Source organism: Heloderma suspectum, chromosome 10 (assembly GCF_057233095.1).
Source record: "Heloderma suspectum isolate Gila_16-S chromosome 10, 16-S_ref, whole genome shotgun sequence".
Taxonomy (NCBI): Eukaryota; Metazoa; Chordata; class Lepidosauria; order Squamata; family Helodermatidae; genus Heloderma; species Heloderma suspectum.
In genome coordinates, this window is record NC_139467.1 from 32,688,466 (window position 1) to 32,702,867 (window position 14,402).

The 14,402-nt window shown below is 46.5% G+C and overlaps 1 protein-coding gene across 1 annotated transcript in view; it reads left to right on the top strand.

Moving 5' to 3' along the window:
• CRYBG2 (crystallin beta-gamma domain containing 2) overlaps nucleotides 1-13,490 on the top strand; it is a 62,373-nt gene extending 48,883 nt beyond the window's left edge. The window contains exons 14-19 of the mRNA XM_084814409.1: nucleotides 263-392; nucleotides 2,838-2,977; nucleotides 4,747-4,870; nucleotides 7,446-7,604; nucleotides 9,249-9,408; nucleotides 11,449-13,490. Of these exons, the coding sequence (XP_084670535.1) occupies nucleotides 263-392; nucleotides 2,838-2,977; nucleotides 4,747-4,870; nucleotides 7,446-7,604; nucleotides 9,249-9,408; nucleotides 11,449-11,537 (802 nt within the window). The 3' untranslated portion in view covers nucleotides 11,538-13,490. The remainder of the gene's footprint in view (nucleotides 1-262; nucleotides 393-2,837; nucleotides 2,978-4,746; nucleotides 4,871-7,445; nucleotides 7,605-9,248; nucleotides 9,409-11,448) is intronic.
• Nucleotides 13,491-14,402: the final 912 nt, after the last annotated feature.

Here is a 14,402-nt window from a genome sequence, read left to right on the forward strand (position 1 = left end):
TTCAGGCAACACGCTACCTCATGATTCAACAAACAACCCTATTCGACAACATCCTGCACTCAGCCATGGAGTGTGGGTTAGCGTATTGTGTGAACAGCCCCGTTGTCTGTCATCAGCGTCCAGAAGTATGCACCGTAACATGTGAAATTCAGGAGTGGGACTGAACGGGGCAGAGAAAGATGTTTGAATCAGATTTGCAGCCTGGAGTGTGAATTGCTGCCCTGCAAGTCACATAGTCAAGCCATTTTCTGACTCCTTTCAGCTGGATTCTCTATGATGGCCGCCAGTTTGATGGAGAGCAGCACATTCTTTCTGAAGGCGAGTATCCGACGTTGACCTCCATGGGTTGCCTCTTCACCACCAACATCCGATCGCTGAAGAAAGTCCCCATTGTAAGTTGTGGCTGCTGGTCCTGCTGCCCTGGAGGTGCTGTCTGACGATTTATTTAAGGCTCTTCTTATGTTTCAATACTGACTGGGAGAAAGTTCAGGAGAGACAGAAGGAAGCATGTCTTCACACAGCGCATAGTTAATTTCTGGAACTCCCAGCCACAAGATATGGTGCTGGCGGCAAGATTCAACAGCTTCTAAAAAGGGTTAGACACCTGTATGGATGAAAGGACTAGCCATAACTATTGGCCATGACAGATAAGTAGAACTTCCAGTTTCAGTAGCAGCATGCCACTGAATACTAATTACAGAGGAGGAAGGAGGCAGGGCTGGTGTCAAGGGGAGGCATAGTTGGTCATCTGCCAAGGGCCCATGCCCCAAGAGGGGCCCACTAACAACAGCCCCCTGGTGTTGCCCCTTCTCTTCACCACTGCAAGCTGCTTGTTCACCTGCCTCTCGCTCTGGCCCAGACGATGGTGGTGAGAAGGAGGAGCAGGAGATGCCTCCTTGCTCACTGGCTCTCGGCCTGTCCAGCAAGCAAGCGGAAGCAATGATGAGAGAGAGGAGGAGGAGCGAGAGCAGCGGGCGACCATGGCGGTGAGAAGGGAGGCTCCCTGAGGGAGGGGCCCCACAGAAGGTGTCTTGCCCAAGGGCCCCCAAGAATGGGGGGCTGGCACTGGGTGTAGGGAGGGCTGTGGCCTTTATGCCACTGCTTGTGGGCTTCAGGTTGGCTTCGGTGGGAACCAGGATGCTGGACCAGATGGCCTTTCAGCCTAATCCTGCCGGGCTCTTCTGATGTTCTTAGGGGACCACCTCCTGACCACAGAGTCTTATTATTATTATTAATTAATTAATTAATTAAATGAAATTTCTTAATCGCCCATCTGACTGGTCACCCGGCCACTCTGGGCAATGTACAATGGCACAATTTAAAACAGTAAAATTATACATTAAAACATTATTTAAAAATACCCTAACCCACCCCAAATGCCTGCCTGAATAACCAAGTTTTCAGTGCATGGCAGAAGCTCATTAAAGAGCTTCCATCTGTGTGTGCACAAACGCTCTCGTCACAATGTCCTTAGCACTGTCCGTTACCACCCCACTTCCCGAGAGATGACTTCCACTCCTAAAAAGGCAAATCTTATAGTATGCACAAGGAACAAATTGGACCTGCTATTATCATCATTATCATCACTCCTCATCAGTAGTAGTAATTAATAATAATATTCATAATAATAAATAATTGTTGTTTTTGTTCTTTATTTCTATACCAGAGTTTATCCCAAGGTACCCAGAGGCGGTATGATAACACATTAAATATATCTATATACACATGTTTAAAGCCTATAGCCCAGGGATAGGCAACCGGGCCCCTTGCAGATGTTTTATTTATTTATTTATTTATTAAATTTATTAATCGCCCATCTGACTGGTCACCCAGCCACTCTGGGCGATGTACAACCCACCATAAAACAATTTAAAACAATAAAATTTTACCATAAACATTTTTTTTTAAATACCCTAACCCACCCCAAATGCCTGCCTGAACAACCACGTTTTTAATGCACGACGGAAGCTCATTAAAGAGGGGGCATGACGGAGTTCCCTAGGGAGGGAGTTCCACAGAGTGGGGGCCACCACAGAAAAGGCCCTCTCCCTCGTCCCCACCAGTCTAGCTGTCCTGGCTGATGGGACAGAGAGAAGGCCATCCGAGGCTGATCTTGTTAAGCGGCCTGTCTGGTGTTGCTGGAGTTTTTCTACAATTTCCCAATTCCCTGTCCGCTGGCCATGCTGGCTGGGGCTTAAGGGAGTTATAGTCCAAAACCTCTGGAATGCACCAGGTTGCTTACCCCCTGCTCTCACCATATACCTTAAAACTGCAACATAACACAGTCCAAGGTCCTAGGGTGGGGCTGTAAGGTCGCAGGGTGAGACCATAAGGTCCCAGGGCCAGATGATATCCCAAAAGCTCACGTGAACAGACATGTTTTTAATTGTCATCCAAAACTCAACAACGTGGGGGCCAACTGCACTTCCTTGGGGAGGGAATTCTAGAATCCTGGGGCCACCACTGAGAAGGCCCTGCCTCAAGTCATCACACCCTAGGCCACTCCCCCTACTGAGGTCACACGCAAGGCCTCCCAGACTGATCTTAAAACACAGGTTGGTTGGTATTGCAGGAAGCTATGTTCAAAGTAGTTTACATTATCTCAGAAATCTTTAATTTGAACACAAAAAACCCATCACAGAATTGGATATCCTTATGAAAATTTAGATGTTTACGGTGCTGTACTCATAGCTTGCCCTGTGCTTAAGGTTGCCTTGCACTTTGCTATTTGGCCGGGCACCCTCCTTTTTCCTTCCCACACTTACTCTGCCCTTGCTCTTTCTCCCCTGCCCCCATATTCCATCCCTGCCCTTCATTGCCGTCACTCTTTTTCATAGTTCTTCTCTGAGCCCTCCATCTTCCTGCATGGACTGGAGTGTTTCGAAGGGAAGGAGATCGAGCTGAATGGTGAAGTGCGCAGCCTGCAGGCCGAGGGATTCAACAACCACATGCTCTCCGTCCGGGTAAAGGGTGGAATGTAAGGGAAAGATAACATGTGCCGTGTCATGCTGACGACGACGCCACCCCCCCTCAGTTGCAGGGATGTCAAACCTAAGGCCCGGGGGCCTTGCAGCTTTCACATGAAGCCTACGGAAACCCTATCATATTCCATACAAAGTGCTGAACCACCTGCAGGGCTGGAAAGTTGGTGCCCTTAGCAAGGCAAAGCCAGGGCCGGCCCTACCAATAGGCAGAGTGAAGTGGTAGCCTCAGGCAATGGATACTGGGAGGTGGGGCAATGGTGGCATTGCCCCCCCACCACCACTGCCCTGAGTCTCCTGAGCTGGTTTGCTTCCCTGAGGTATGATGGAGCCAGGCCTGGCGTCAGGGGTCGGCATGGGTGGGCAACTGCCGAGGGGCCAGGGGATCAAAAGGGCCCATCCTTGCCCTTTTGATACACCATGGTGGGACGTGGGAGAGGGCCTTTTCTGCTGTGGCATCCTGGTTGTGGAATGCCCTCCCCTTGGAGGCCCGATTAGCGCAGACATTGGTTTCATTTTGGCGCCAAGTTAAAACATGGCTTTTCACCAAAGCCATTGAGGCTAATTGAATGCCCTAAAGTTGCACACTGTTTTAATTGTTTTATCGTTTTAGATTTTCTAATTGGTATTAGCTTGTTTAATGGTTCAATATGCTTTTAGCTGTTCAAATTATTTATTGTTTTGTACGGTTTAAATTGATTTTATCTGCACGCCGCCCGGAGATCTTAATGATAGAGGGAGGGATACAAATGTTTTAAATCAATCAATCAATGAAATGCCCATGTGCGGTGGAGGGCACTGCCCTCCAGCCCATTTGAATTTGACACCCCTGACCTGCAGGGACATCCCTGCCAGGGCACGTGTGCAAACCCCTAAATGTGCTGGGCAAATTGCACCAAGCTGATTCACCTGTTCTGATCTTTTTTAAGCCAAAGACACCTGTGGAGTCTTAAACATGACCAAGAGTCCAAGGAGCTCAGGCTCCGCTCAGCTGCTTCTCCCAAGCTTGGCCATTGCATGATTGGGGAAGGATCATAGCTCCATGGTAGAAGCACCTGCTTTACATGCAAGAGGCCCCAGGTTCAGTTTCTGGCACCTCCATTTAAAAGGATCAGGTGCTGGGAAAGATCTGTGCCTTGGGACCTAGAATGCCGCTGCCAGTTAAATTCATTTCTTAATTCACTGCATTTCTTAGCCGCCTTTCATGACTGCAGGCTTCCCAAGGCAGCGTACAATATACTCAAGGTGGCTTTCAGTATCTAGTAAGCAATACTGTCTACCGTAATGTAAACTGCATAGAGATCGTAGGATATCGAGCAGTATATAAGTAGTGTAAATAAATAAGGACTCCTGGGCTAGAAAGACAAATAGTCTGACTTAGTAGAATGGGGCTTCCTGGGAGTCCTTCTCTAGATCCCAGCGTCCCACCCTGAACAGCTTGGCTACCAAGGGCAATCCAATCCCTGAAGGTGGTGATTATCCTGGGCATTTTGCTATCATCCTTGACATCTGTAGTCTAAGCAACAAATGTGACCTGTGCTCTTTTGAAGGCGCAATCCTGTGCATGTATAGAAGGAAAAAAAGTCCTGCAACTCCCATAGCATAGCTGGCCAGGGCATGCTGGGAGTTGCAGGACTTTTTTCCATCTACACATGCATAGGATTGCGCCGCTGATATACCATCTCATAAATGCAGAAGGAGCGAAAGGATCTGTGCTGATGCCTTTCCTCCCGTGGTTTGTTTCCCTGCCAATTCCCATGTGCAGCTGGGTGCTGTGTGAACACAGCGACTTCCGAGGCCGCCAGTGGCTGCTGGAATGCGTGGAGATCACCAGCTGGGTGACGTACAGTGGACTTCAGCACATCGGCTCCCTATACCCCATCAGGCAGGTGGGTACTCAGTTCTCCAGGCTAATGAGTGGGGTGAGGTGGGGGGTAGGGGCAAAAGAATGCCATTGTGCTTGGAGAATCAACAGATGAACTAGACTTGTTCTTTGTCGCTCCAGACAGCAGGACTAGAATTAAGGGGGGTGGAAAATGCAAGGAAACAGATTAAGGTCGAACATGACAAGGAATGTCCTAATGGTAGCAGCTGTTTGGCGGTGGAACAGACTTTGTCTGTAAGTGTTGGGCTCTCCTTCACTGGAGGTATTTAAGCAGCATCCAGATGGTCATCTGTTAAGGATGCTGTAGTTGCATCCTGCGCTCTGGATCCTGAGTCGGGCTGGGCCTTGGACTAGATAACCTCCAAGGTCCCTTCCAACTCCTAGGACTCTGTGAAACTTCTTGAAGAGCAGTTCAGAAATGGAACCAAAGATGGTGGGTTCTCCCTTGCTGGAAGTCTTCATGCAGAGGCTGGGCAGCCACCCATCTGCTGGGCACAGTCTAGCTGTGGATTTCCTCCAAGCAGTGGTTGATGGCCTATGACGGGCATCCCCAACATGGTATTTTAAATACACCCAATTTAAAAAAAAAAAAAATCCCCCCATTTTTGAATATATATACATGGTTTTGTATGAAATGCATACAGCTTTCCAGCCATTATACATGGTGTATTGCCCCGGCCGTGGGCTTTGAACTCTTAGGTTAGAGGGGCCAAGATAGTGATAAATCAGACCCAGGTTTACTTATAAGGAGTAGTTTATGGATTAACGTACAGCACACAGGCGTACCCAATGTTTTATACCATACATGTTAGCAATGAGGCAGCATGACAGCAGCAAACACCCCCTAGCGTTCATTCCCAGCTTAGACTAACAGCACTTGGTTCTCAGCACAGCCACCTGCAGCTTTAAGACAAACACACTTCGCTTCCCAGGCACATCTTGATGAAGCACTCTGCTCATTAGTATGGAATGTGTTAGGCTGCACTGTCAGTCCTTTGACTCATCTGCACATGCTCAGAGGCTTACTAGCAAGGGAATTGCACTAATAATGAACTTAAGCAAGGCATTATGGATCTCTAGGCCCCTCTAACACTACAGGTGACTTGGTTATGCTCCTGGGGCCAATACACACGGGCTTCAGCAAAAGTGGACCAAACATCCAAATAAGTATCCATTTGAAGGTGCTGTCTATATGCCATCTGTTCAAATGTTGAAAGCATTGTAAGGTCCTCCATCCATTGCATTATAGGAAGTGAGCATTTATCCCTCCAATGTCGTAATATCAGGCTATTAGCTGTCAAAAGGGAGCAGAGAATCCATTTATACTGACCATTTGTTAATTTCCATGAAGCAGGTAAATAATTTAAAAGAGCGTGCACATCAGTGATTATCAAAGACTGTTCCAGTACAAAATGTGTCTGGGTAATAACCTCCCCGCAAAAAGAAGCAACTACTGGACATTGCCAAAACATATGTCTAAAAGAAGCATCAGCTGTATTGCACTGCCAGCAATTAGCTGAATTAGACAATCCCTTATTAAAGAGACGTTGTGGTGTCCAGTAGACATGAAACAAATGTTTTTGCTGAATAAGACGCAACTTAAAATCCATAGATGTGACAGGTAGATGTCAAAGCGGCGCTCCACTGATTAGGCATTTTGTAGAGGTGTCCACAGCAGTATCTAAAATTCTCAAATGTACCCGGTGGTCCAAAAAGGTTAGGGACCACTGGTCTACAAGGCCCCCTCCAACTCTATGATTTTATGAAATGGTCTATGAAATGAACCCATTCTGTCCAGTCCACAGTGTGCCACAAACAGTATTTTAGTTTTTCAGTTTCTGTTTTATATCTGGTATTGCATTTTAAATCATTGTACCTCAGATAGATTCTATTTGGTTATTATTTTTATTTTTATAATGTAGTTTTAAACTTTCAAAAGTTGATATTGTATTTTATCATCTTGTATTTTATGGTTTTAATTGTGAACCACCCAGAGAGGTTCGGCTATTGAGTGGTCTCGAAATGTAATAAATAAGTAAATATGCAATGGGACAGTCCAAGATTTTGCATCCTGAAAAGATGGAATCTGTGACATGTGTAGATCATGCCATTTTGAGAAGAAGAAAAAGTCCACTTTCTTTTACCTTGCATAATTCTAGTTTTGCAAGCCATGTGGAGGGGCACCAGAGTTCCGTCCATGAACCTATGGAAATCTTATTCAGCTGTCGCTCCTCTTGCTTTTGAGATTTCAAAGTCTCAGACTTGCAGACTTTCAGCCATACCTTCACAGCCATAGGAGCTAGAAACTTGTTCTTATTTTTTTTAAAAAAATCAAAAAACAAAAATAAAAGCTGAAATCTGCAGATCTTCGAAAGCTGAATTTTGCAGCTGAATTTTGCACTTCTTGTGTGCTCCAGCAGAACTGAGGCATGCAGACATACACCGCCCTGGAAACAGACACCATAGACACATTGCTTCACAGTATGGGATGTGCACAGCTAACAGTCCCAGGCAATGGAAACTAATATACGGTGTTGTCCTTTCTACCCCCATCTCACCTTTCTGCCCACCCCCCACAGAAACGGATCTACTTCCGAATGAAAAATGAAGAGCTGAAGTCTTTCCTGTCTGTCCCGGATGACGTTGAGGACATGAAAGCTGGGCGTGTTCTGGTCTCGGAGCTCAACGACAAGAGCAGCTCCGTTTGGTACTATGAAGAGGGACTTATGAAGAACCAGGTAAGGGCTTCTCCCTGCCCCCCTCCTCCTCTCTTGTGGTTTCCTGGGGACAGAGGCATTCGGGAAACATGGAAAGCAGCCTGAGCCTGCTTCCAAAGGAGCCCAAGCAGCAACCCCAGGTTCAAAGAGTTTGATCCCCTCTGAGCTCCACAGCACATATGGGTAAACAGGATGGAATAAATGAACACTGAAGTAACTGAATAGTGCCATAAACAAGTGGGAACCCGCAACAAAGTGTTGCAGTGTAGAGTGCTTCTGGTCCAGGTTCTAGTCACTCCATTCCATGCCCCTCCCTGCTGGATTTCTCATCTCCCCCCACCCTGCGGAACAGTCTCCCCCCAGCCCCCGGAACAGTCAGGAAGCATTCTGTGACACCTGGGTATGCTCAGTCCTCATTAGGCTGTTTTGGGGGGGAGGGGAGTTCCCCCCCTTAAGGGTCCCCCCCCCGAAATATTTTGGGTCTTTGCAAACCTTGAAGTTCCTCCAAACTTGCTGATACATCCCTCTTGTGTGTGGATTATTATTAATTATTATTATTTATTACATTTCTATACCGCCCAATAGCCAAAGCTCTCTGGGCAGTTTACAAAGATTAAAAACATTAAAAATACAGTATACAGGGGTTACAAGCCACTTTGTTGTTGTTCAGTCGTTCAGTCGTGTCTGTAATACAGGGGTTACAAGCCACTTACATTTCTTTAAAAATACACGAACAGACAATATACATGAGGCAACATATATCTAAAACAACTTCAAGCAAGCAACATCAAGCAATCAACCATAACCATAAGAAAATCCAGGATCAATTAGAAGAGAAAGGTCTTAACCTGGCGCCGAAAAGATAACAATGTTGGCGCCAGGCGGGATGCCGATGTTCTGCTTACATTGGCAACAGCATGAATGGCGTGAGCATTGCAAATAGAGGGAATGATGAATAGGATGGGTAAGATGGGGCATCTTATGGCTGCTTCACACATGACATTTTCCTCAGTGGAGACTGGTGGCTCTGATGTCATTGGGGCGGCAGATTCATTGCCCCACTGACATCAGATCTACCAGCCTCCACTGATTTTCCCTGCAAGGGAATGAGATGGGGACTGGTGGTATAGAAGAAAAACTCGTGCCAGGAGCCATGGCTCAGTGATACTGTTATGTATCTGTGTGTGTGTGTGTGTGTGTGTGTGTACTGTGGGTTAGTTATTGTTTGAACCTTGGCAGCTCCTGTAGAGTTGGGAGTAGCAGCAGTGAGTGGAGCGTCTGCTGAGTTCTGCAGTTCTGTGTGTGATAAATAAAGGACAGTTGTGTCTGAGGCCTCTGAATCTTACAGTCATTCCTTCTGCCTATATGACAGATACAGTGCCCACTTTGCATGCAGGGATTGCCTGCTTCAGTCCCTGGTATCCCCAAGTAAAAGGACCTTGGACACCAAGTGATGGGGAAGACCTTGGCCACCGCCAATCAGAGTAGATAGTATTGGTCTAGAGGTGGACCACTTTTGGGTTGTTCCCATAAGAACATCAGAAGAGCCCAGCTGGGTCCCACCAAAAGCCTATTTAGTCCAGCATGCTGTCCCCACAGTGGCCAAGAGCCTTTGCCATATGACCGCTTTCATCCAGGACGGACCTGACCTTTCTCGGGTTTCAGGTTGCGCCCAACATGAGCCTGCAGGTGATCGGTCCAGCGGGGAAGGGCACCAAGGTGGTGCTGTGGTCCGAGAGCAGAGTGCCTCGGCAGACGTGGCGAATCGATTCCTTTGGGAGGATCTGCAGCCAGATGTTTGAAGACAAATTGCTCGATGTGAAAGGTAAGACCTTGGCTTTGGAGGGGGGGAGGGGAGGGGAGGCTGGTGGCTCCGATGTCAGTGGGGCAGTGAATCTGCTCCAGATTTCACTCAGAACCAGTCAGAACTCTAAAGGAACTATCCATGGTGCAAAGTTCTGATTGGTTCTAACAGAAACCTGGAGCGGATTCATTGCCCCACTGACATCAGAGCCACCAGCCTCCACTGGTGTGGCGGGATTCATATTTAGGGCCAGGAAGGAGTTCCTGAAGCCAGGAAGCAAGAGAAATGGCATCCTCTAGAAGGGGATGCAAGTATAGCTAGACAGGCTTTTATTCACCTGAACTTCCTTCTCTCCCCAACCTCTTCTGCCTCCCCCCATGCTCCAGTTCCTGGAAATGTCTTCCATGAAATCTTTCTATGTAATAATACTTAGCAATTGTATAGCATAACCTTCCCCAACTTAGTGCTTTCCTGTTGTTTGGGCTGCAACTCCCAGCATTCCTGACCATTGGCCATGCTGGCTGGAGTTGAAAACCAAAGCATCCAGAAGATACCAGGTTGGGGATGGCTGATTTATCACTTTCAAGTGCTCAGAGTGCTTCCGCCTGTAATCCTTGTAACAACGCTTTAAGGTAAAACAGTATTATTATCCCCCATATGCAGATGGGTTGCTGAGGTTGAACTCACCTAGTGAGTTTATGGCAGAGGCGAGATTCAAACCAGGGACTTACTGATGCATAATTCAGTCTCCTAGATTCTTTCACAAAGAAGAGAAACAGGTTCTCAGGATGCAAGATAGAGTTTATTATACAAAGCCTAATGTGTTTCAGCCTTTTTTATTTTAGGCCTTCTTCAGGGGGTAAAGAAAAAAGTCTGCAAAATTCTACTGGCAGCCGAGACTGGAGACAATCTTTTGCTGAAAAATTCTGCAGACCTTTTTCTTTACCCGCTGAAGGAGGCCTAAAATAAAAAAGGCCAAAATGTGTTGGGCTTTGTATAATAAATTCTATCTTGCATCCTGTGAACCTGTTTCTCTTCTTTGTGATCTACTTTGGATGCTCTCCCCCTTCTCTTTTCTTTAGATTCTTTCTACGCTAGGCTTTTGTGTGCTTATGATTGCTCGCTCATGATAGTTTGTTGGTCCTTTACACGATGTTGTCATCCTCCAGGGCTTTGCAACCATTATCACATTTTTTTTTCATAAAGGGGAAAGTGTGGTATTTTTTTCTGAATGGCCTCTATAACACCACAGAAATCTTGTGTAATTGCGCAATTCCACTATACCACAGTGCCCCCTAGTGGTTGTATAATGGAACACATAGAAAGTCAGGGAAAGAAAACACATAAAGGAGCCAATCTTAATCTCACAAAGAATCCGGAAGCAGAAGCCTTGGTAAAGGTGCAGGTTAAAAGCTTCATGCAGAAAAGCCCTTAGCCATGGATAGAGAAAGTAACAGGGTTTCCAAGAAGGGTGTGATCCTGAATCCACATTCCTCAGGTTGGAAAGGGAAGACTCCATCCCATGCCGTCTTAATAAGAAAAACAGCAGCCAGTCTAAATTTTCCAATGTCACCTAAGCTTCTGGTCTTTATGTTACAGCTGCTTCCCACAATCACTTTCCACACTGTGCCCATGATATTGAACTCTGGAGGTCACACGAGAAGTAACCACTTCATCAGCCCCTCTTGTGCAATCTCTTGCTTGAGAGCTGAGATGGGTAAACTTCCTTCTGACAAGGGCCACATTCTCTTGGGGGTAACTGTCGAGGGGCAGGGGGAACCACAGGCTGGTGGTTGGTGGGGGCTGGCAGAACCAAAGGAGAGCACCCCTCCCCCTCTTTTTGCCACCCCCTTTCTCTCTCCACCTCCTCCCTGCTTGGCATAAACAAACCCTGAATGAGCACCAGAACCCCTGAGATCTCACCTCTTGGAGAATTAGGTCCACATAATGCATAATTTGTAAGAGGGACACTCTAGAGAGTTGGAACAGGGCAAGATAGAGATACTGGGAGAAACATATTTCTTGTGTTCAGCCAATTCATGTCCTCCTTTTTCTGTCTAGGAGGCAGGAGCTATGACCGGGATCATGCCATCCTGTGGGATTCCTCAGAGGAACGACCCACGCAGATCTGGGCTGTCCAGGTGCTCTGAAGAAGTCAGGAACGAGAGGGCCGTGTCATGTACAGAACCAGACTTGGCCTTGCGGGTCATGAACATTCACCCTTCCACAACCCAGCAGCACTTTCAGGACTTAATGCTGAAAAGGATAAATGTCCGGGTGCTGCACTTGATCAGCATTTGATCATCTTTTCCCTTCAGACCACAGCAGCAAAAAAGGCACAGTGTGCTTGTACAGACCAGAGGTCGGTTCTCTCAGGCCTCTTCGTTCTTCCTGGGATGGGCCTGTGTCAGGGAAGGAAGCCAAAGCTAGCCCCTTTTCAGCTGCTCAGAGCTCAGCCCAACGAGATGGAGATCATGGGGGAGTTCCAAGAGGTGACCCATTTATGGAAAGACAAAGTTGAGCGGTGTCTGCGGAAGCACAAGAAGTCGAGCTGTTGAAGGCTCTCAGGTGGTCCCCACAGCTGGTTCATGTTTGAAGGGAAATCTGAAATGAACATACAAATGCACACGCATGCACTTCTCCCTGTCTCTCTTCTTTCTAAGGGGATGGGCTACCTACCTTGAGACCTCTATTTATGTACCTGTGTATGATAGGATGCCTTTTATAAATCCATCACTCTGGCCAGTTTGTCGGATGCTGTTCTTTGCCACCGGGACATGCTCACAGGACACTGCCTGCCGAGGAGCTGCTCGAAAGCAGCCTTCCCCCTCACCCTGGTGCCCCTGCAGATGTGTTGGACTACAACTGCCCTCAGGCTGGCTGAGGTGATGGGGGTTGTAATCAAACACATCTGGACAGCACTGCAGCAGGAGGATGGCTGCCATATAGCTACGTAGATGTAAAAGGACATAAAACAAGTGAAAGGTTTGTGATGGAGCTAAATGCCTGTGATCACGATCAATAGGAAGATACCCAGACCATCTTGGAGGGTGGTGGCAATGACTGCAAGGTTCGTTTTATAGGAAGCTGTTGAACAGCTGGCCTTTGCATGTCCAGAGTGTGTCGAATATCAATCCACGCTAGTCCCAAGCTATTGAGATGGATGCAGAGATGAGGGGTGGGCAGGCGTGCTCTCTGCACAGGATCATCACCACTGTGGGGTTCTCCTGACCATACACACTCCCTCTTCTCGTATCAGAAGTCCATGGCCCTTCCAGTTAAAAGGGTCTCAGGCGGCAGGTCTGGAAAATGCTCAGCCTACTGTTTCGGAGAGACACTTGCAGTAGGATTGGACAGTGCTGGGCTATGTATACCAATAACCAGACCTCGAATAAGGTGGATTTTATTAGGGCTGTGCACTGCTTCGGTCCAAATCCCGAATTCTGAAGCGAATCAGGGTGATTCGGACCATTTTGGACTGAATCCAAAGCATGTCCAGAGTGGTCCGGAGCAGGTTGGAGAGATCCGAAGCGCTTCGGACAATTCTGAAGCCCAGGGAGCCTTTCTGAGCAAATGTAACAACTAGAGAAGGGAGGGGGAGAGTTGGGAGGGGGGAACTGAGCTTTTAACCCAGCAGTTTGTTTCCTTGCTTTGTACTGTTTGTTCTTTGCCCACCCCCCTTAATTATTATTCCTTCCCATTTTTCAGCTGTCTATATTATAAGAAACCAAAGAATACAAAAACAAAACAAAACCCTTTTCTGTTAGGCTTTAGTGTTATTTCCCTTCCCCTCACCCTTTAACCTGTAGGTAGTTTCTTCTTTCTGTATCTGCTTTTCTTTTGGTCTTGTGTGTGTGTGTGTGTGTGTGTGTGTATGCTGTGTGAGTGCACCATACACATTATTGTACACAAGCAAACTGTGTGTGGCCAAAGCAGTACACTAATACACAGTCCAAAATATACTGTGGGGCAAAGCGCTACACAATTCAACATAATATGAAGCATCATCACTTTTGCTGGTTTTCCAAAGTGCTTTGCCTATCACTTGTTTTCCCTTGTATACATCAAATGACCATAAAAAGAATATGATCAGGCTAAGCTATATGTATTTTTAATGGTTGCTTAATCTTACCCTCCCTGGGGAAAAAGGGGTGCCAAAATGATCATGGGGCTAGAACAACTCCTCTATAAAAGGCTTCAATGTTTGGGCTATTTAATTTAGAAGAAAGGAAAATAATGGGGGAGGTTTATAAAATTATATGGAGTAGAGAAAGTGCAGCAGTGCAATTAATAAAGTAAGCGCACTGAGTTCAGTCACTGTGACTTTTTCAGGTAATGTGTATTGCAATTTGCAGCCAAAGAGATGTTTAACTTCTCTTTCTTCCCTTAATGAGAGCCTCAGGTCAGCGGCAGATTCAGGACAGACAAAAGGAAAGTATTTTGCATTTCAAAAAAAAACCCTACACCAGCAATTAGGGATAGTGACCTCCTAATTGTCACCTTAAACACCTTCTGATTAGGATCTCTAATCCCCCATGTGGTTGACAGTTTTTTTACCTTTTGTTTTAGTTTCTGAGAAAAGGAAACTTTATGCATGTGTAGCACAAAAACTACTTGACCAAACTGTCTTGAGTTTTGGCAGGTTCAGTCACCTCCATTGGGGCTGCCAGTTGCCCAAATTTCATGCACTTCTGTGGAAGCAATGAAGAATTATAGCTCTTTGCTTTGAGATATTTTCTTGAAAAAAGCAAATTTTAGCTGCGCCTATCACAAAAACTACTGGGCCAAACTGTCTTGAGTTTTGGCAGGTTTAGTCATCTCCATTGGTCTGACAGATTCCCAAATTTCATGTATTTAGCACAAAAAACGATGAAGTTATGGTCATTTCTGTTTTCCAGTGAAAGTTGGCGGGAAAACATAAAATCTGAACAATTTGGATATCCGAATATCGATTCGGCTCTGAAGCGAATCAGATCCGGTCCAAATTGGTCTGAAGTATATCGGAACTGATTCAG